The 23,855-nt window shown below is 43.2% G+C and overlaps 1 protein-coding gene across 1 annotated transcript in view; it reads right to left on the bottom strand.

The window, feature by feature from the left end:
* Positions 1 to 23,855, bottom strand: part of PLEKHO2 (pleckstrin homology domain containing O2) — a 51,884-nt gene that overhangs the window by 5,693 nt on the left and 22,336 nt on the right. Inside the window, 4 exon segments of the mRNA XM_070763476.1 lie at positions 8,880 to 8,984; positions 17,737 to 17,775; positions 17,777 to 17,854; positions 22,019 to 22,171. Of these exon segments, the coding sequence (XP_070619577.1) occupies positions 8,880 to 8,984; positions 17,737 to 17,775; positions 17,777 to 17,854; positions 22,019 to 22,171 (375 nt within the window).

Raw genomic sequence — 23,855 nt, 5'->3', positions numbered from 1 at the left:
TGTTATTGTGTTTGTAATTATGTATTGTTTTAATTTAGGGTGGAGAAAAAAATAAAAAATGTATATCGGAATATGTTATTTCTCAAAGTAAACTTTAATTCAAGTTAGAGTAGCTGTGTGTGGCTGAATAGTTATTCACAACTAATCTCAATCTAAACGCTTCTATGTGTGCACAACCTTGGTAAATCAAGGATAACTGAAGCTGACTTGTAGATCTGAAGGTCAGCGGTTCAAATCTCATCACCAGCTCAAGGTTGACTCAGCCTTCCATCCTTCCAAGGTGGGTCAAATGAGGACCCGGATTGTGGGGGCAATAGCCTAGCTTTGTTAAAAGAAGTGCTATTGCTAACATGTTGCCGATCAGTTTCTGGTCACAATTCAAAGTGTTGTAAAGCCCTTCATGGCACCGGACCAGATTATCTCTGGAACCGCCTTCTGCTGCACGAATCCCAGCAACCAGTTAGGTCCCACAGAGTGGGTCTTCTCCGGGTCCCATCAACTAAACAATGCCGCTTGGCAGGACCCAGGGGAAGAGCCTTCTCTGTGGCGTCCCCAGCCCTCTGGAACCAACTCCCCCCAGAAATTAGAATTGCCCCCACCCTCCTTGCCTTTCGTAAGCTACTTAAAACCCACCTCTGCCATCAGGCATGGGGGAATTGAGATACTCTTTCCCCCTAGGCCTTTACAATTTTATGCATGGTATGTCTGTATGTATGTTTGATTTTTATATTAATGGGTTTTTAATCATTTTTAGTATTGGATTATTATTGTACACTGTCTTATTATTGCTGTTAGCCGCCCTGAGTCTTTGGAGAGGGGCGGCATACAAATCCAAAAATAAATAAATAAATAAATAAATAAATAAATAAATAAATAAATGTTGTAAGCCGCACTGAGTCTAAGGAGAAGGGCGGCATAAAAATCGAATAAATAAATAAATAAAAATAAATAACTCCGCTCATAGGTTAACAAGGTCATATTCATTAGTGCACCTACCAGCAAGAACAAGAGGTCCAGACTTGATACAGCTAGTCCTTGATTTACAATAGCTCACTTAGTGACTGCTCAAAGTTACAACGGCACTGAAGAAAACAGACTTGCGACCATTTTTCACCCTTAACGACTGTTGCAGCGTCCTCACAGTCACGTGATCAAAATTCAAATGCTTGGCAGCCAACACGTATTTATCATTATGGCAGCGAAGGTGAAGACAATGAGGGACGGCGGATTTACAAGAACTGTGCAACTAAGGTTTACAACTGGAGCGATCGGCTTAGTAGGTATGGCAAGAAAGGTTGTAAAACAAGGCAGAGTTGTACCTACTAGGCCAGTGATGACGAACCTATGGCACGGGTGCCATAGGTGGCACATGAAGCCATATCTGCTGGCATGTGAGCCGTTGCCCTAGCTCAGCTCCAATAGGCATGTGTGTGCCGGCCAGCTGATTTTTGGCCCACAGGACGTTTTTGGCTTCCAGAGAGCCTCCAAGGGGGTTGGGGAGGGCGTTTTTACCCTCTTCCAGCTCCAGGGAAGCCTTTGGAGAGCAAAACACGAACCTACTGGGCCCACCGGAAGTTGAGAAGCAGGCCATTTTCAGCTCCAGAGGGCCCCCAGGGGGCGGGAAAAACTGTATTCGCCCTCCCCAAACATTGAATTATGGGTGTGGGCACTTGTGCATGCGCAATAGCATGTGTGCACGCTCTCTCAGCACTCAAGGGAAAAAAGATTCACCATCACTGTACCAGGCATTATCAGTGGGCATCATAAAGGGGCAAATTTATACCTAATAATCCATGTACTTACAGTGGTAAGATTGAGTTTTGCCCAAAATTGGAAAAAAGAAAATATACCAACAGAACAGATTTGATTTGATTTGATTTGATTATTTGATTTATTTTATTTTATTTTATTTTATTTTATTTTATTTTATTTTATTTATTTATTAATAAAATAAAATAAAATAAAATAAAATAAAATAAAATAAAATAAATCACATTGCTTTAATTAATTAATTAGATTTGTATGCCGCCCCTCTCCGTAGACTCGGGGTGGCTCACAATAACAATAAAACAATTCAAGACAAATCTAATAATTTTAAAACATTTTTTAAAAAGATACTAGAATGAGCAAAAATGAATAAAACTATGACAGAATTGCAGACTAAACAGGGAAATGAATATTATACCGTATGGGGAAAATTATACAAATGGATAGAGGGGAAAAAACGGAAATAAAATAACTGGACAAAATAAAAGAGGACAATGTAGAAAAGGCAATGTAAAAAACAACTTTATTTCAAAATGCACCAGTTTCCGTAAACTTTTTGTATGGTGTATTTGTATGGCGTGTCTACTTTTTTTATCTGTTTGTTTATCCTTTACCTTTCAAAAATCCAATTTAAAAAATGTAAAAAAAAATAAAAAGAAATGTTGTGCCCAAATTGTGGTTGTATGTTGAAGACGTATGTGGTAAGTCAGTGCACCCTCAACTCCAAAACACCGGAAGGCAGGACAAGAAGCAATGGATGGAAACTAATCACGAAGCAATTTAGAACCAAGGAGAAATTTCATGACAGTTAGGACAATTAACCTGTGAAACAGCTTGCCTCCAGAAGTTGTGAATGCTCCAACACTGGAAGTTTTTAAGAAGATGTTGAATAACCTTTTGTCTGAATTGGTGTAGGGTTTCCTGCCTAAGCAGGGGGTTGGACTAGAAGACCTCCAAGGTCCCTTCCAACTCTTGTTATTCTCTTAAGGCTGCCAAGATCATCCAATGACACGACTCTTCCAATGTTTCCTGTTTGCGTAACATGAGCGCACGAAGGGCTCAAATTCTGCCTTCCTCTTTTCTCCGGTTTAAGATTTGCAAGGGAAATGCAATTAGTTTGTTGTTCCCGTCTGCCCTCCACACACACCCCGCAACCCCCCATGTACAATTTGGCACACTGTCTGCAGAGCTCAGTGTGAAAGACAGCAATCTTTCCATAATGCGACACTCAATGACAATCCAGTTATAGAAGAAGCTCGAACAAGCAACCGTCTCGCAGACCTTATAAAAAAAAAAATATCAGGAGAGCAAGCAGATAGCCAAGTCAGGTCACTTTGATAAGCCACGCTTCACCTCTCAGCGGGCAAAGGAAGACCCCAGAATGCTTTTCTCAGGCATCCTTGGCCCAAAATGCTTTCCCCCCCCCCAGGAGGCCACTGAGCTTCCTTGTTTTTTAAAATTTATTTATTTTAATTATTTATTTGTCAAACAACTATAGTATTATAGTACATATTAACATAACGTAAGTAGAACGTAGTAATAGAAAGGATAATAAGACAGTAGGACAGGGATATTAGGCAAATAAGTGCACTTATGCACGCCCCTTACAAACCTCTTAGAAAAGGAGAGAGGTCAATTGTTGATAATGTAAAGTTGAAGATTTTGGGGTTGGGCGAAGCAACAACAGAGTCAGGAAATGAGTTCCAAGCGGTGACCACTCTATTGCTGAAATCGTATTTTCTGCAGTCAAGTTTGGAGCGATGTACATTCAGTTTATATCTATTACGTGCTCTTGTGTTGTTGTTAGAGGTGAAGTAGTCACTGAGAGGGAGTACATTATGATGTATGATTTTATGAACAGCAGGAGACGATGTAGTTGTAAATTGTCTAGATTTAGTATTTGAAGTCTGGAGGAGTAGGGTAATTTGTTACGTGACGAGGAGTGAAGGACTCTTCTTGTGAAGTATTCGATTGTATTAATATCTGATATGCAGTGTGGATTCCATACAGTTGAGCTATATTCTAGAATAGGTCTGAGGAATGTTTTGTATGCTCTGGTTAATAAATCAGTGTTTCTAGAGAAGAAGCTACGTAAGATGAGGTTTACAATTCTTAATGCTTTTTTGGCAATGCTGTTACAGTGGCCTCTAGCACTTTTTCCTTTGAAGACATGTTGCTTCTCATCCAAGAAGGTTCTTCAGCTCTGATTAGCAGTGGTGGGTTGCTGGTAGTTCGTACCGGTTGTTTAGAACCTGCAGTGGAAATTTACCGCTGCTCGGTGAACCAGTAGCGATGATCGGTGGTCCACCACTCCTGAATTGATCCTCCAGTTGCTACGGCCCGGACAACCTATCTATCTATCTATCTATCTATCTATCTATCTATCTATCTATCTATCTATCTATCTATCTATCTATCTATCTATCTATCTATTGGATTTGTATGCCGCCCCTCTCCGCAGACTCGGGGCGGCTAACAACAATGATAAAAACAGCATGTAGAAATCCAATTAATAAAACAACTAAAAACCCTTATAATAAAACCAAACATACACACAAACATATCATGCATAACTTGTAATGGCCTAGGGGGAAGGAATATCTTAACTCCCCCATGCCTGGCTGCATAAATGAGTCTTGAGTAGTTTATGAAAGACAGGGAGGGTGGGGGCAGTTCTGATCTCCGGGGGGAGTTGGTTCCAGAGGGCCGGGGACGCCACAGAGAAGGCTCTTCCCCTGGGGCCCGCCAAACGACATTGTTTAGTCAACGGGACCTGGAGAAGGTCTACTCTGTGGGACCTTATCGGTCGCTGGGATTCGTGCGGTAGCAGGTGGTTCCGGAGGTAATCTGGTCCCATGCCATGTAGGGTCCCATGCAACCTCCTTCTGTGCATGCACAAAGACTTCTGCGAATGTGCAGAGGGTCATTTCCAAGTGTTTCACGCGACATGACGGAGGGGTGCGCACGAGCTTCCATCGCGATCAGAACCGTTAGGGAAGGTAAGTAGATAGGATAGTGGGGAGAAGAAAGATTTATATTCCTGGCAGGACGTTTTGAAAGTCTACGGCTTTTCAGACATCGTTGGGTTTAAACGGAGAGGCCAAATAATGGAAAGAACCCAAGGAAGGGAGAGAGGAAAGGAAGCAGAAAGTTCATTCGGAGTTGACGTTCCTTTGCCAAAATCATTTGCAGTCCGGGCCATGAAGGACCCAATGAAAATCAAATGTTCCTCTGGCCAAAATACACCATCTCCCTTGGATACCACGAACATGCAAAACAAAACTCTCCTCGCTTGATGCGACGGCTGGCTTTCAATCCAGGGAGTCTGCTTAATCAGGAGGCAAACACTGCTGTGGACAACTCTTGTGGCTGGGATGTTCTAGGTCCATGATGGCGAACATGTGGCATACCTGCCACTTATGGCACGTGGAGCCGTATCGGAGGGCACGCAGGACTTTGCCAATCTTTCAGCTCCAGCTGATTTTCGGTCTTGGGAAAAGCTGTTTCGTCCTCCAGATGTTTCAGAGAAGCGTCTCTGAAGCCCCGGAGACAAAAAAAATCCTCCAACAGACAAACCAAACATTTGAAAAAACACATTTCCGGTTTGCCATTGTGCTGTTTTTTGCTCTCTGGAGGGTCCAGGGAAGCTTCCTGAGCCCTGGAGTGCAAAAAATAGCACAATGGGCAAACCAGAAGTGCACTTTCCAAACTTCTGATTTGCCGTTGTGCTGTTTTTGCAGTGTAAAAGAACAGCACAAGGGCAAACTGCTGGGGCATTTCCCCAAACCTCTGGTTTGCCTGTTGGGCATTTTTTTCACCTCCCAGGCTTCAAAAAGGCCTGTGCACGTGCGTGGGTGGCAATGTGGGTGGGGTGCGCATGTGTGGGGGGAGGGAAGGGGTGTGGGCACATACATGCATGCTAACACACCCACACACTTTTGGCACGTGAACCAAGAAAGGTTCGCCATCACCGTTCTAGGTCTCCTGCTTTTGGGCAGGGGGATTAAGGCAACGTTTCTCGTGCAATGTTTCAATTTATGGCTGGTCGTCGACTTACGACCGCAACAGAACCCCCAAAGTTCTGTCGCTAAGTGAGGCTTGATTTGTTATGGGAGTTTTCCCTCATTTTACAACCTTGCTTACTGCACCCATTCAGCGAATCCCGCAATTGCGGCTTTGGAGTGAAATCTGGCTTCCGCAATTGACTTCGCTTACCGGCAGATCACAAAAAATTGATCACTTGAACCCGGGACACTGCAACCATCACAAAGAGGAGTTGCCAGATAACCGAATTTTGATCAGGTGACCCTGCTGATTGTCAAAAGGGTGGGAAAGTGCTCAGGCGGTAATAGTCCTAGGCTGGAAGGATGCGACAAAATGGACAATACAAAACTGGTATCGGTACATGGTGGATCATATTCAGTTTGAGATTATGGATAAGAGGATGAATTCGGCCAATGAAACCGATCTGTAGGAACTGACAGGACGATGGGACAAGGTCAGAGGACATGCGGTCAGTAGAATTCGAGACCAAGGTATAAAGAATAAATTAGAATTACTTTATAATATGTAAATAGATATATTGCTCTTGAATTAAAATGGTATATAGAAAATATGCCATCTTGGTAGCGGGGTATGAATGCTATTTGATGGTGGGCACTTTGAGCATTGCATTGAGCACACTGTTATGTGTTGCGTGAATGTTTTATTGATTATAAAAATCAATTAAAAATTAAATAAAAAAATAAGGATGGAAAAATGCTTACTTTTGGTAGTGCCGTTACAACTTCAAAAGGTCACTAAAGCAGACTCTACAGTTTTTGGTGCTGCCCGTATTTAAAATTGCGAGAAACTGCAGCGATTATTTTTAGCAGTGGCAGTAACCCTCCAGGGGATGATGATGATGATGATGATGATGATGATGATGATGATGATTATTATTAATTGGATTTGTATGACGCCCCTCTCCGTGGACTCGGATGCATGTGGTGCTATCCAGAACTTAAGGAATGTTTATGAACGAAGAAAAAAAATAATTGATTCTTCACAGTCTGGACAGCATCCATCTAGAAAATCCAGGAGTGTGCAAGACACACTTGCCCAGAGGGCCTACCAGATCTCTGCCACTTCCCCCACTTTGACAATGTTCTTCCCTTTTCCTATTCTAATTTTGAGCCACAGTGCTGCAGTGGTTAAAATGTGGTACTGTGCAGGCTACTTCTGCTGACTGCCGAGCGGCTGTAATTTGGCAGTTTGAATCTCACCAGGCTGAAGGTTGACGCAGCCTTTCAGCCTTCCGAGGTGGGTAAATGAGGACCCAGATGGTTGGGGGCAATATGCTGACTCTGTAAGCCACTTAGAGGGCTGTAAAACACTATAAAGTAGTATATAAGTTTAAGTGCTCTTCCTTCCTCCCTCTGCAAAGGAAGAGGGCTGTAAAGCAATGTGAAGCAGTATATAAGTGCTCTTCCTTCCTTCCTTCCTTCCTTCCTTCCTTCCTTCCTTCCTTCCTTCCTTCCTCCCCTTCCTTCCTCCCTCCCTCCCCTCCCCTCCCCTTATGGTTACAATGCAATATTGCAAGCTAAATCTGCTCACATTGTCAGAAATTTAATTCCTGACCAGCTCAAGGTTGACTCAGCCTTCCATCTTTCCAAGGTCGGTAAAACGAGGGCCCAGATGGTTGGGAGCAAGAGGCTGACTCTGTAAACAGCTTAGAGAGGGTTGTAAAAGCCCTATGAAGCAGTATAGAAGTCTAAGTGCTATTGCTAATGCTCTTCTGATGCCTTGGATATTTCAGCCTGCCCCTGAACTTCAAGAGCTGAAGTCCAGAACAACTGAGAGGCACCAAGATGGAGGGTGACTGCTCTAGAAACCTCACGGCTTTCATATCGAGTCCTCGGTAACCTATTTTGGGTTCTGCAGCAAATGCACAACAGAGTTTTTCAGCAAGTCAATGCAGGAAGGTAGTTCTCTGAAGCCAGGAAGTCTGAAAAGCCACAGAAGCACAGTTTCAATTCAGCCTCCTCCAACAAGCTACAACTGTGGTTCTTTTTTACAGTCACCAATGGTTTCTCTTTTTTAGCTCTCATTTCTTTCCGTACGTTGTCCGTACTTTTAATACAATGTCTGTACTGCTCCCACCCAACTGGCTTTCAAAAAGGTTGTGGAGACTTTGGGGGCTGTGAATATTACATTTCTCATGGCTGAATTGTGCATGAGTAGTATGCACGTGTGTTGATTGGACTGCATGCCTTGTGTTTCATTTTGGTTGCCCTTCTCTGCACTTTTTCTAGAGTCTCAACATCTTTTTTTATGGAGTGGTGACCAAAGCTGGATGCAGTGTCCTAGGAGTGGGATTACTGCAACGCTCTCTACGTGGGGCTACCTCTGAAAAGTGTTTGGAAACTTCAGATTGTGCAGAACGCGGCTGCAAGAGCCATCGTGGGGTTCCTAGATTTGCCCACGTTTCTACAACACTCCGTGGCCTGCATTGGCTGCCGATCAGTTTCCGGTCACAATTCAAAGTGTTGGTTATGATCTTTAAAGCCCTGCATGGCATTGAACCAGAGTACCTCCGGAACTGTCTGGTACCGCACGAATCCCAGCGACCGATAAGGTCCCACAGAGTTGGCCTTCTCTGGGTCCTGTCGACCAAACAATGTCATTTGGTGGGCCCTAGGGGAAGAGCCTTCTCTGTGGTGGCCCCGGCCCTCTGGAATCAACTCCCCCCGGAGATTAGAACTGTCCCCACACACCTTGTCTTTCGTAAATTACTCAAGACCCATCTATACCGCCAGGCATGGGGGAACTGAGACACCTTTCCCCCAGGCTTTTTTATATTTATGTTTGGGTATGTATATGTTGTTTGCTTTTTTAAATATGATAGGGTTTTATGTGCTTTTTAATATTAGATTTGTTTTCGCTGGAATATTGTTTTTATTATTGTTGTGAGCCACCCCAAGACTTCGGAGAGGGGCGGCATACAAATCTAATAAATTGAATTGAATTGAAATACTAAGGCTGTATAGAGTGATATTAGTACCTCCCGTGACCTTGATTCTATCCCTTGGTTAATGCAATTTAGGATTGCATTGGCTGCAACCGCAACTGACCTCATCAAATATCTTATTCTTGGCTAGGTTGATGCCGCCGTTGAGCGCTTTCATCCACAGTTCCTTTTCTTCTGGGGTCGAGGCCTGGAATTTGATGTCTTGCACCTGAGCAGAAAGAAAAAACAAGAGGAGAGTTTACATGAAAGCAATTCATATTTTATTCTGTTTCCCTGAGTCTACAAGAAGGGCAGCCTATAAATCTAAATAGTAGTAGTAGTAGTAGTAGTAGTAGTAGTAGTAGTAGTAGTAGTAATAATAATAATAATAATAATAATAATAATAATAATAATAATAATAATAATAGACATGATGCTGTGGCACAGATGATCCACTGGAACTTGTGCCGGAACTCCCATTTACCAGTGGCAAAGAACTGGTGGGATCATAAGCCCGAAAAAGAGGTCGAAAATGAGCAAGCAAAACTACTGTGGGATTTCCGAGTTCCGACTGACCAAATTCTGAAGCATAACACACCAGACATTGTGATTGTGGAGAAAAAGAAAGTATGGATCATCGACATCACAATCCCAGGAGACAGCAGAATTGAGGAGAAGCAGCTAGAGAAATTAGTGAAATACGAAGATCTAAAAATCGAGCTGCAACGACTCTGGCATAAGCCAGTGAAAGTGGTCCCAGTGGTACTTGGCACGCTGGGCGTAGTGCCAAAGGATCTCAGCAGACATTTGAAAACCATTGGAATTGACAAAATCTCCATCTGTCAATTGCAAAAGGCCGCTTTACTGGGATCGGCAAACATAATTCGCCGCTACATCACGCAGTCCTAGGTGCTTGGGAAGCGCCCGACTGGTGATGAAATACGAAAGCCAGCATAGTGATCTCGTTTGCTGTGTTGCACTATAATAATAATAATAATAATAATAATAATAATAATAATAATAATAATAATCTGGACCAGAATATCTCCGAGACTGCCTTCTGCCGCACGAATCCCAGCGACCGATTAGGTCCCACAGAGTGGGCCTTCTCCGGGTCCCGTCAACTAAACAATGTCGGTTGGCGGGCCCCAGGGGAAGAGCCTTCTCTGTGGCGGCCCCGACTCTCTGGAACCAACTCCCCCCAGAGATTAGGACTGCCTCTACTCTCCCTGCCTTCCGTAAACTCCTTAAAACCCACCTTTGCCGTTAGGCATGGGGGAACTGAAACACCTCCCCCGGGCATGTTCAATTTATACATGGTATGTTTGTGTGTGTGTTTGTTAGTAAATGGGGTTCTTTTTAAATCTTTTTAAATATTTTAAATCTATTTGGATTTGTTATGATTCGCTGTGTCTTGTTGTGAGCTGCCCCGAGTCTGCGGAAAGGGGCGGCATACAAATCTAAATAATAAATAAATAAATAAATAAATAAATAAATAAATAAATAAATAAATAAATTTAACTACCAAAAAAAAGATTATTAATTCCTTGCAATACCAGCTGGTGCTATACACTTTCCCTATGATTTTTTATTTTTATCATGGCTGGAGAATGGACCTGAAATGGCCCAGATGCAGGATAAAGGGGATGGTTTGATGGACCAATGATCTGCCTTCCTATCTAGCAGGAATGGAAGGCTTGTGTTCCTTCCTCATGTCACCCCTGATGAAAGCAGATAAAAGCTAAGATATGTAGCATAGGTTTTGTCATTATAATCCAAGAAATATGTAAGAACGGTGGGGTTACCACCAAACCAGGCTCAGGCTGAAAGCTTTTTTTAAAAAAAGTGTCAAGGCTCCACAAACCTGGAATTATAAAAAATAAAATCTTGACCATGCTTGCTTGGGTCATTGCTCCAGCCATTGTGGTTTTCAGCTGCAAAAGCTTGTCCAGACAAATAACTAGACAAATAGGAATGGACCTCATAACACAGTGCCGCGACCCCTCAATACAGTTCCTCGTGTTGTGCTGACCCCCAACCATAAGTCTAGCACCAATTCTCCCGATAGAGCTTTAAGCTGATTGACAGGAAGGTCAGAGGGACACCCCCACTGTAAACGCTTGGTTGGTCGGATTGTAAAAATATGTTCCAAGGCTCCAGAATAGAAGCTTTAATTCCTAACACCATGGGAAATTTGTCTTTTCCCATGGTCTTAGGCAACCCCTGAAAAACAGTCCTTCGACACCCCCCCCCAAAGGGGTCCCGACCCCCAGGTTGAGAACCACTGTCTTCACATTATTTACTGCCAGAGGAGAGGCCTGCAATGAACAAGCCAATAGTGGCCAAGAGAGTGTCACAATTTGTAAGCACCGTTTTCTTCCTGGGTTTTATATAGTTTAAGGTCAGGGGTGGGATTGAAAAAATTTAGCAACCAGTTCTCTGCCCGGTTGCTAGATAGGCATGGCCATAGGGTTGTGACCTACTCAACCTCCTGCACCATGGCCTGGGGTGTGTGTGTGTTTTCGCCCTCCTCCACATCTGCAGGGTCCCAGGCTAGCTTTTCTGCTAAAAGGAAAGTCAAAGGCCATTAACAGCTGTTAAAATCAATGTTTGTATTATTATTATTATTATTATTATTGTTGTTGTTGTTGTTGTTGTTGTTATTATTATTGTTGTTGTTGTTGTTGTTATTGTTGTTGTTGTTGTTATTATTATTATTATTATTATTATTATTATTATTATTATTAATTAGATTTGTATGCCGCTCCTCTCCGGAGACTCAGAGCGGCTCACAACAACAAAACAGTACAAATCCAATGGTTAAAACAATTTAAAACCCTTAATATAAAAAACAGTCATACATCTCATACAAACCATACGTAAAGCGGAAACGGCCCACGGGAATCAATTTCCCCATGCCTGGCGACAGAGGTGGGTTTTAAGGAGTTTGCGAAAGGCAAGGAGGGTGGGGGCAATCCTAATCTCCGGGGGGGAGTTGATTCCAGAGGGTCGGGGCCGCCACAGAGAAGGCTCTGTGAATGAAGAAGAGGACAAGGGAATGGGGTTTTCTTTCTCACCACTTCCTCTAAACCTCTAGTGATGATGTTTCGAGGGGGGGGGGGAAAGGTTTTCGTAGTTGTAAGGATGGCGCAGGATGTGGGACAAGGCGTTTCAGGAGAAGCAAACTCCCTCGGATTCAGCCCAATAATCAAAAGGCACAAACTCATCCATGGAAGATCAAGGACTTTAATCACTGATCCAAGCAATGCAAATACACCTGATCTTGCAAAAATCACTCAGGGAATAGAAGTTCCAGAACAGCAACGACGCTGGCAACCATGCATCATTGACTGATAATGTTGTTGTCATCGTCATCATCACCATTTTTGTCATCATCACAAGGGAATCAAACCAAAATTCTGGTGCATGAGTCCCAGCGACCGGTCAGGTCGCACAGAGTCGGGCCTTCTCCAGGTCCTGTCAACTAGACAAGGTCACTTGATGGGGCCTAGGGGAAGAGCCTTCTCTGTGGGGGGGGCCCGGCCCTCTGGAATCAGCTCTCCCTGGAGATTCCACCCTCCTCACCTTCCGTAAGAGTCTAAAGACTCATTTATGCCACCAGGCTTGGGGCCATTAGACCCTAGCCCCCTGGCCAACAAATGACATGTATGTTGTTGTTGAGTGGGTATGATTGATTGTTAATAATGGGCATTTTAGTTTAGATTAGTGGGCTCATATTAATTGGATTTGGATTTGTTTTGCATTGTTCTTTTATATGTTGTGAGCTACCCCGAGTTCTCGGAGAGGGGCGGCATATAAATCAAACAAAATATGTCAAGGAAACACATCTTCATTTGAACTCAGGGATGGGTTCCACTTACTTCGCCACCATCTTGCATCCCGTTCCCTTGGGCAATTTCACTTCTGCACATGCTCAGAAGGTGGATTTAGCCAAAAACACAGCTGAGGAATTGATCAGCTGTGCTTTGGTTGGCGATGTAAAGGTCAGTACCGCATTTCCCCGAAAATAAGACCCTGCCTTCTCACTTCTGCACAATCCACCATTTTCTGTATAACTATTGTCTCTGTAGTGGGGTTTTTTCATTCTTCCATGTTTGTGCAAGTACTAACTTGGTGGCCACTAATATATGTATTATAAAGTAATAGTTCATTTTTGTATGTTGTGTTTAGGACCAGATTATTTACGGGACCGTCTTCTGCCTCTCACTTCCCAGAGGCCAATTAGAGCCCACAGTGTCGGTCTTCTCTAGGTCCCATCAGCAAAACAGTGCCGACTGGTGGGGCCGCAGTGGAGGGCCTTCTCTGTGGCAGCCCCGTCGCTCTGGAACCAACTGCCCCCAGAGATCCACACAGCCCCCACCCACCTGGCCTTCCGGAAAGCCTTAAAAACATGTGCTCTGGCCCAGAAGTGATGATTAGTTTTTATTGATTGTTTTATTGGGATTTAAATTGTTGTATACTTTTTAGGCACTGGCTGCCGATCGGTTTCCGGTCACAATTCAAAGTGTTGGTAATGATCTTTAAAGCCCTACATGGCATTGGCCAGAATACATCCGGAACCGCTTTCTACCGCACGAATCCCAGCGGCCAATAAGGTCCCACAGAGTTGGCCTTCTCCGGGTCCCGTTGACCAAACAATGTCGTTTGGCGGGCCCCAGGGGAAAAGCCTTCTCTGTGGCGGCCCCGGCCCTCTGGAATCAACTCCCCCCAGAGATTAGAATGGCCCCCACCCTCCTTGTCTTTCACAAATTACTCAAGACCCACCTTTGTCGCTAGGCATGGGGGAGTTAAGATATTCCTTCCCCTAGGCCATTATAAGTTTTGCATGGTGTGTTTGTGTGTATGTTTGGTTTTTTATAATATGGGTTTTTAGTTGTTTTATTAAATTGGATTGTTACATGTTGTTTTTTATCATTGTTGTTAGCCGCCCCGAGTCTGCGGAGAGGGGCGGCATACAAATCCTATAAATAATAAATAATAAATAATAAATAATAAATAATAAATAATAAATAATAAATAATAAATAATAAATAATAAATAATAAATAATAAATAATAATAATAATAATAATAATAATAATAATAATAATAATAATAATATTGTATGCCGCTCAGAGTCCGTTTGGAGTTGGGTGGCTATAAATCCAATAAAACTAAAACCAAACTAAACTCCATTTTCGCCTGTGCCGGCATCCTGCAACCTTCTGCCAGTTAAAATGGAGCTCAGGAGTTCTGCCCACAGCCCTCCCAAGCTCCATTTTTGCTGGCAGAGGCACTGCAGACCAGTTCTTTGCTGTGTCCAGGCATCCCACGGGCCAGAGTCAGCCCTTGGGCCTTGAGTTTCACACACACACACACACACACACACACACCGCTATGTAGCCCAACCCAGGTTTTGGAGGAAAGCTGTCCACCTGCACTCAAAGAGTTGGAACAAGTTATACAACCCAACCTTGAGTTTGCAGAAGGCAGAGCCAGGCACACCAACCATTAGAACGGAGTAAAAACAATTCCTCTCCTCCCTCAAATTTTTATTTTATGCTTTTAATTTTTTCGCTGCAGCTGCTGCAAGGGAGGAGTTAGCAAGCAGCCCTTGCTGGAAAGGGGAGAAGCCAAACTTGTTGGATGAGCATCTGCTTCTATCCGAGCTCCCAACAAACAACTGAATTGGAATCACCCTCATTAACAAAAAGTCGCTTACAATAGCGCCTCTACCCAACACGCAAAAGGCAGGAGGGTTTGCTTTTTAAACAGTCATTTAAACTCTAAGCACAATCCGCGTTGGTCAAACTTCATTTCTGCCACAAGAAGTTGCTGGCTAGGAAGCAGGGCAAAAGGGGAGGAAGGGAAATGGGAGGGTCAGGCTCAGCTGGTTTGGAGAAATTAGAAAAGAGAGAGAGGAGTGGAGGCAGGAGAGAGAGATTATGTGTGTGAGGGGGATAGAGGGAGGGAAGGGAGGGAAGGGAGGGAGGGAGGGAGGGAGGAAGGAAGGAAGGAAGGAAGGAAGGAAGGAAGGAAGGAAGGAAGGAAGGAAGGAAGGAAGCAAGCTCCTTAAAACCCACCACTGTCGCCAGGCATGGGGGAATTGAAATTTCTCTTCCCCCTAGGCTTATAGAATTTTTACCTGGTATGCTTGTATGTATGAGTGGTTTTTTAAATTGGGGTTTTTTAGATTGTTTTTAATATTAGATTTGTTTACATTGTCTTTTTATATTGTTGTTAGCCACCCTGAGTCTTCGGAGAGGGGCGGCATACAAATCTAATTAATAATAATAATAATAATAATAATAATAATAATAATAATAATAATAATGGAAGGAAGGAAGGAAGGGAGAAAGAAAGGGAGAAAGAGAGAGAGAGAAACAAAGAAAGAAAAGGAGAGAGAAAGAAAGGGAAAAAGAAAAAGAGATAAAGAAAGACAGATAGAAAGAAAAACAAAAAAGAAAGATAAAAAGAAAGAAAAAGAAAGAAAAAAAGAAATATAAATCCAATAGATAGGCAGGCAGGCAGGCAGGCAGGCAGGCAGGCAGGCAGGCAGGCAGGCAGGCAGGCAGGCAGGCAGGCAGGCAGGCAGGCAGATCTTGGTTCCTTCCCAAGCAGGCATGCTTTCTCCATGAAGTCAAGAGTGGCATATTCTCTCTCTCCTTAATGAGGAATGAATCTGCCTGGATGATCATTGCCCCCATTGTAGACTCTGATGGCGAAAGAGTTGTGTCACCGGCTCATTCTAGGATGATTTCCCATTATTGGATTATCTGTCCTTGGCTGCCTTGGTTGAATGTGGTTATACAACCCTGGGAGACAGCTGCCAGAAGCAGAGCCTGCCAGGAGAGGAAAGAGAAGTAACTGAGATGTCCAAAGAAAGAAGAACTTCAGAAAAGGCCTCCAAGATCTGTCTTCCCTGGAGAAGGCCACATCTGAAGATGGAGATGATCTTCTGGATGTGACTCAGAGCCGTCCCTGAACAGAAGTTTGGAAGACACAATTCCTGTCGTTTAGTCTTAACCTTTTTTGGCTCATGTGTCAAAAAGGGGGTTGTGTGGGTGTGCTAGCATGCGTGCGCATGCCCACATCCCTTTCCCTGACCCCTACACACATGCACACCCTCCCAGCGCTGCCCCCCGCACATACGCACAGGCCTTTCTGAAGCCTAGTGGGTAAAAAAATGTGCAAATGGACAAACCGGAAGTCGGGAAAACGTACTTCCGGTTTGCCCATTGAGCTGCTTTTTGCACTCCGGGGCTTCAAGAAGCTTCCCTGAACCCTCTGGAATGCAAAAAACAGCACAATGGCAAACCAGAAGTGCATTTTTCCAAACTTCCGGTGTGTCCGTTGAGGGGTTTTTTTTGCCTCCTGGACTTCAGGAAAGTTTCCCTGAAGCATCCGGAGGACAAAATTTGGCCTTGTCCGGGTCCTGTCGACTAAACAATGTCGTTTGGCGGGACCCAGGGGAAGAGCCTTCTCTGTGGCGGCCCCGACCCTCTGGAACCAGCTCCCCCCCGGAGATCAGAATTGCCCCCCCCCCCCTTGCCTTTCGTAAGCCTAAAATCCACCTCTGTCGTCAGGCATGGGGGAATTGAGATATTCCTTTACGCCCAGGCCTGTGCAAGTTATGTATGGTATATTTGTGTGTATGTTTGGTTTTTAATAAGGGTTTCTTATTTATTTTAAGATTAGATTTGTCATATGCTGTTTTATTATTGTTGTTAGCCGCCCCGAGTCTACAGAGAGGGGCGGCATACAAATCTAATAAATAAAAATAAATAAAATGGATTTTCCCAAGAGTTGACACATAGAAACATAGAAGATTGACGGCAGAAAAAGACCTCATGGTCCATCTAGTCTGCCTTTATATTATTTCCTGTATTTAATCTTAGGATGGATCTATGCTTATCCCAGGCATGTTTAAATTCAGTTACTGTGGATTTACCAACCACATCTACTGGAAGTTTGTTCCAAGCATCTACTACTCTTTCAGTAAAATAATATTTTCTCATGTTGCTTTTGGTCTTTCCCCCAACTAACTTCAGATTGTGTCCCCTTGTTCTTGTGTTCACTTTCCTATTAAAAACACTTCCCTCCTGAACCTTATTTAACCATTTAACATATTTAACTGAATTTAAACTTTGACACAGGGCAAAGTCTGGCATGCCCTCCGATATGGCTCTGCGTGCCACCTGTGGAACACGGGGCAGAGGTTCACCATCACAGTTATAAGTGATCATCCTAAGAACAAGATTAGGGAGCGTCCACACAGTATTTAAGGAACAAATCCTTCAGAGTTGAGGTCTATCACAATTAGATTTACTGCAGATACCGATCTTCACAGGGAATTAATCACAGCAAATTGCAAAATAAAAAAAATTAAAAATCCAAAGATCAAGCCAACGCTATAAAACTCTGGTTGTATTCTAACCATTCGGAGAGAGGGAGGTAGAACACTTAGACTTATATACCACTTCACAGTGCTTTACAACCACTTCCAAAAGATTTACAAAATTAGCAACTTGCCCACAAATAATCGGAGTCTTCATTTTACCGATTTCGGAAAGATGAAAGGCTGAGTCAACCTTGAGCTGGTCAGGATCGAACTCCTGGAGTCAGCAGAATTAGCCTGCAATACTGCAGGCAGGAAGGAGGGAGGAAGAGAGGGAGGGAAAGAAGGAAGGCAGGAAGGAAGAAAGGAAGGAAAAAAGGAAGCAAAAAGGAAGGGAAGGAGAGAGGCAGGGGAAAGGAGGGGAAGGGAGGGGAGGGGAGGGGAGGAGGGGAAAGGGAGGGAAGGGATGGGAAGGGAAGAAAGGGGGGGAAGGGAGGGGAGGAGGAAGGGAGGGGAAAGGGGGGAAGGAAGAGAGGGAGGGAGGGAAGGAAGGAAGGAAGGAAGGAAGGAAGGAAGGAAGGAAGGAAGGAAGGAGGAGATGGGAAGAGGAAGGATGTTCATATCGAACAGAAAGGACTTCTTACCTTGCATCCTGGAGAACGGATCAAAATGAATCTGTTTTTTCCGTTTCAGGAGGGCTCGCAAATCTTGGCATCGTTCATAATGCTCCAGTTCAAGGCTCTCAACACATTTCTGCTCCTCCTGTAACAGACAACACTACATTTTTCTCTTTCCACTGTAAAGCATGAGATGTGACACCCCACCGCATGACCGGCACTAATGATCCTACATTAGGGGATTCTATGCTGCACCTCACCTCAATATCTGGAGTCACCAACCTTGGCCACTTTTAGGACTTGTGGACTTCAACTCCCAAAATGAAAGGCCAATTTAAGATACTTCAATTGGCCTTTCATTTTCCTCTGCATTAGCCTGCTAAAAACGTCTGCCTTTCTGGTACAAGCAGCTTCCATCTATCATGATCTTTGCTAGTTTGGTAGAACCAAATCTTTCCGATACTTCTCAAAAGTTGTCCAAGCTGACCATCCGGACCTATTCTAGAAGGCAACAAGGAATGTGCCTTCACAGACACAACTAATTTGGCCAAGAAAAGAGGAGGCTGATAAACCACCCAAACATTTGGAAGCTGAAGGCTTGGATTGACACTAATGAATGCCATTATACACCCACACGCTCACACCCACACACACACAGAGGCGACCATATCCAGGTCCCGTCAACTAAGCAATGTCGCCAGGCGGGACCCAGGGGAAGAGCCTTCTCTGTGGCGGCCCCGGCCCTCTGGAACCAACTCCCCCCAGAGATTAGAACTGCTCCCACCCTCCTTGCCTTTCGTAAACAACTTAAAACCCAACTCTGCCGCCAGCATGGGGGAATTGAGATCCTCTTTCCCCCTAGGCCTTTACAATTCTATGCATGGTATGTGTGTATGTATGTTTGGTTTTTATATTAATGGACTTTTAATCATTTCTAATACCAAATTGCTATTGTACACTGTGTTATTGTCGCTGTTAGCCACCCCGAGTCTCCGGAGAGGGGCGGTATACAAATCCAATAAATAAATAAATAAATATCCAAAACATAAATCCAAACTTGTATTATGGTCCACTTTAATGGGTCTATATATTGGAGAGTAAACAGGCATATGGTAAGGTTTGTCTTACATTCTTGGGGTGTGATTTTGCCAAATTTCACACACAGGTTTGTATTTCTGAGATCTCAACAACTTCCAAAAGGACTGGTGGGCTGGGGGGACATGATAGCAGTATCCCAGTATTTAAGAGGCTGCTACAAAGAGAAGGGGGTCAATTTATTTTCCAAAGCACCAGAAAGCAAGATAAGAAACAATGGATGGAAACTAATCAAGTTGAGAAACAACCTAGAATTAAAGGAGAAACTTCCTAACCGTGAGGACAATTAACTGGTGGAACAACTTGCCTACAGAAATTGTGAGTGCTTTGTTACTTGGGTTTTTTTTAAAAGAAGAGATTGGACAGTCACTTGTCTGAAATGACATAGGAGAGTGATGGCAAAGCTATGGCACGGGTGCCACAGGTGGCACGCGGAGTCCTATCTGGTGGTATCTTGCATAAATTATAACAAAATGTTTCAGGTCACATCAACAGCCAGCAGAGATCCTGTGGCAGAAGCATTTTATGTTCTGAAATCTCGTTCCTCACATGTATGCAATGTAACGCTTTCTTGGCTAAACCATAAATATATTTTGCACGTAATTATAGGTGAAAAGAAGGGCAGGAAATAATAACGAGTCCCAGGCATCTATGGATGCAATGTTAGCTGCTAAATCTCACTTCCAGCCATCCCAACAGAGGGGAATAAACACATTACTAAAACATCCCAGACTTAGAAGAACCATTATCAACCAAAGCTATCCATTGAAATAATGAACTACAGCAACAGAGTGAAGTGTATCCTCTTCCAAATGGACCCGATTATTTAGGTTAATCCAAGAAGATCTTGTCTATCTATTGTGCTTACTCAAAAGAACCTGCAGCAAGGGATAGAAAAGATTGGAGGCAGATTTCTGATTCCGAGATGATGGGTTAACTTTCTGCTTGGCACCTTTCACCGTGATTGGCATCTGCTACTCAACAAGAAAAGAGGAAGTGCGAAGAAGGATGGAAGGGAGGGAGGGAGGGAGGGAAGGAAGGAAGGAAGGAAGGAAGGAAGGAAGGAAGGAAGGAAGGAAGGAAGGAAGGAAGGGGACAACAACAAAGAGAGTGTAAAAATAATCTAAAATCGTAAGTGTACAGTATACCCGGAGAGGACTGTTTAAAAATAGTGGCGATAAATAAAACGCAATCCATTTCATCACAGTAGGCCAAAAAACTAACTAGCTGATTCATCTCTCTGCTCAGTTGGCTTCTTGGCTGATGAGTGGCAATTTCCAAGAATTCTGTTCATTTTCTTCATTTTAAGATGTGTTTCCCTTCCAAATCATTTTTTTCTGATCTTTACGGTATGCAAAATAGGGGAACAGAGCAAGCCTTAAAGGTTATCCTTCACAATTAAAATCTATCTACCTTATCTTATCTTATCTTATCTTTCTATCTATCTATCTATCTATCTATCTATCTATCTATCTATCTATCTATCTATCTATTTTCTATCTATCTCTGTCTGTCTATCTTTCTTTCTTTCTTTTTTCTATCTTATCTATCTATCTATCCATCCATCCATCCATCTATCTATCTCTAATCTGTCTGTCTGTCTGTCTATCATCCATCCATCTATCCACCCACCCACCCATCTATCACCTCTCTCTCTCTCTCTCTTTGGTGAATCAGTCCTCACACTTAAAACCTCACAATCGCACGGTCAACATTTGGGCAATTCCTGTCTGGTGGACAACTCCTGCAAGGTCCCACATTCATACAATCACCCTTCTCTTGTTTCACAACTGGCGCCCAACAAGGAGGTGCCAGGAAAAAAGCCAGCAGTGAAAACACAAGTCACCATTTTACAATGTCTCCCTTAATGACCCACGGTGATCTGCTTAACGATCACAGTAAAAGTGAGATTATAAACCTTTCACAATTGCATGGAGCTTTGCCGGCCCCAGTGGTGGTCACTATGTGAGGACTACCTGTACTTCTTTTTTTATCTATCCAATGCTTTAATGGATGATCTGTTGGACCTAAAACTTTTAACAGACGAAGAAGACATTCCCGATGAGACAGATAAGGAACCAAATTTAAGCAACAACCAAAGAAGAGCGTTTTTGTGTTTGGAGTTTGTTGAGCCTTTTCTTTCTTTCCTTCTTCCTTCCTTCCTTCCTTCTTCCTTCCTTTCTTATTTACTTATTTATTTACTTATTTATTTAGTTGTTTGTTTATATTTCTATGCCGCCCTTCTCAAGGCGACTCAGAGGGGCGTACAACATTATAAATGCAACAATATATAAAAGAAACCTAAATTACTTTTAAAAGAATTATACAAATTACTAAAAGTGTTACAAACCCCATGTATAGTCCATACATATTCATCCCATTCAATCATTCACAACATCGTCCGGAGACAATCTCGTTGCTCACGCACCCCCATGCCCGCCGGCAGAGGTGGGTCTTCAGAGCTTTACGAAAGACCAGGAGGGAGAGGGTGGTACGTATCTCTGGAGGGAGTTCGTTCCAGAGGGCTGGGGCTGCCACAGAGAAGGCTCTTCCCCTAGGTCCCGCCAGATGACATCATCAGGCCGATGGGACCAGGAGAAGACCGACTCTGTGGGATCTATCCAGCCACTGGGATGCCTGAGGCAGAAGACGGTCCTGAAGATACAGTGTTCCCTCAATTTTCGCGGGTTCGAACTTCGCGAATAGCCTATACCACGGTTTTTCAAAAAATATTAATTAAAAAATACTTCACGGTTTTTTTCCTATACCATGGTTTTCCCCACCCAATGACATCATATGTCATCGCCAAACTAATAATTTTTGCAAATAAATAACAAAAAAAATAATGATTGTTAATAAATAATTATATTTATAAATATCAGGATTACTAAGTGTCTTATTCAATGGTGAGTACCAGTAATAATGGTGAGTAAATGGTTGTTAAGGGAATGGGAAATGGTAATTTAGGGGTTTAAAGCATTAAGGGACGGCTTGTGATACTGTCCATAGCCAAACATGGTGTATTTACTTCCGCATCTCTACTTCGCGGAAATTCGACTTTCGCGGGCGGTCTTGGAACGCATCCCCCGCGGAAATCAAGGGAACACTGTAATCTGGTCCTAAGCCTTGCAGGGCTTTGTAGGTCCTAACCAGCACTTTGAATTGCGCCGAAGGCCAATTGGCAGGCAGTGCAGCTCATGCAGTGATGCCTTACCTCATCTTCATATACCAAGAGCTGGTTTTTGTGGAGCCGGATGTAACGCTCTTTCCAAAGACTCAGAAGCCCCGCGCTACTCTTCTTGATCCAGCCAACTTTATCTCCTGAAGTGGAACTCTTTGGCTTCTCCGAATTTTCCTGTTTCAAACCCTAGAATCAAAACAGGAAAAAAAAGAGAAAGGTATTACTAAGGATTCAGAAGATGCTTTTCCAAAAGTCCTGATTTTCTAAGTCTTCCCTCTCAACTTCAAGGCTGATGGAGAATCTCTGTAACTACAGCAATAGTATTAGCATTTAGACTTATATACCGCTTCATAGAGCTTTTACATTCCTCTCTAAGCGGTTTACAGAATCAGCCTATTTCTTCTAACAATCTGCGTCCTCATTTCACCCACCTCAGAAGGATGGAAGGATGAATCAACCTTGAGCCGGTGGTGAGATTTGAACTGCTGAACTACAGCTAGCAGTTAGCTGAGGTAGCCTGCAGTGCTGCACTCTAGCCACTGTGCCAGCCTGGCTCTTGAGCTATGATTCAATAAGCAAAATTCACCCAATATGCATGATCAAAAGAAGGATTTAGGGGTAGTGATTTCTGACAGTCTCAAAATGGGTGAGCAGTGTGGTCGGGCAGTAGGGAAAGCAAGAAGGATGCTTGGTTGCATAGCTAGAGGTATAACAAGCAGGAAGAGGGAGATTGTGACCCCATTATATAGAGCACTGATGAGACCACATTTGGAATACTGTGTTCAGTTCTGGAGACCTCACCTACAAAAAGATATTGATAAAATTGAAGGAGTCCAAAGACGGGCTACAAGAATGGTGGAAGGTCTTAAGCATAAAACGTATCAGGAAAGACTTCATGAACTCAATCTGTATAGTCTGGAGGACAGAAGGAAAAGGGGGGACATGATCGAAACATATTTAAATATGTTAAAGGGTTAAATAAGGTTCAGGAGGGAAGTGTTTTTAATAGGAAAGTGAACACAAGAACAAGGGGACACAATCTGAAGTTAGTTGGGGGAAAGATCAAAAGCAACATGAGAAAATATTATTTTACTGAAAGAGTAGTAGATCCTTGGAACAAACTTCCAGCAGACGTGGTTGGTAAATCCACAGTAACTGAATTTAAACATGCCTGGGATAAACATATATCCAGTGTAAGATAAAATACAGGAAATAGTATAAGGGCAGACTAGATGGACCATGAGGTCTTTTTCTGCCGTCAGTCTTCTATGTTTCTATGTTTCTAAACAAGACTGTTGTGGTTTAAATAATAGCTGAATTCAGAGCCATTCTAGTATCCCGATACATTGCTAAAATATAAATAAAACATCTGACTTTCTCAAAAGATGCCTCAACTTTGACATTCACCTGTCGAAGGTGAAAAGGAAGGTGTTATGTCTGACAGTTAAACAATCTATTCATCTGATTGGTCCCAAGCAGCCACCAGCAGCAGCCGCTAATTGGTCGAGATAATTGCCGCCAAAAATAAATGGCTGTCTCAATCATTTCCCGCCGCTTTGAAAGGTATAAATAGAGGAACAGTTTGTCGGCACGGGTTGTGGTTTTTTTTGTAGTGTTAGTTACCGGGTATCGTTACAGCTCTTGTTCAATAAATACAAGTTAAGCTACAACGGATTCGGTGTCATTACTGACTTAACAGAAAGTATTTGTTGGGCATGCAACCAGGAGTGTTCCAATATTTGAGGGGTTGCCACAGAGAGGAGGGGGTCGAACCGTTTTCCAAAGCACCAGACAAGGAGCAACAGATGGAAGCTGACCAAGGAGAGATTCAACCTGGAAGTGAGGAGGAAGTTTCTAATGGTGAGAGCGA

The sequence above is a fragment of the Erythrolamprus reginae genome, chromosome 10, assembly GCF_031021105.1.
Source record: "Erythrolamprus reginae isolate rEryReg1 chromosome 10, rEryReg1.hap1, whole genome shotgun sequence".
Classification (NCBI taxonomy): Eukaryota; Metazoa; Chordata; class Lepidosauria; order Squamata; family Dipsadidae; genus Erythrolamprus; species Erythrolamprus reginae.
The sequence above is the reverse complement of the archived record's forward strand: the minus strand, read 5'-3'. Positions and strand labels throughout refer to the sequence as shown.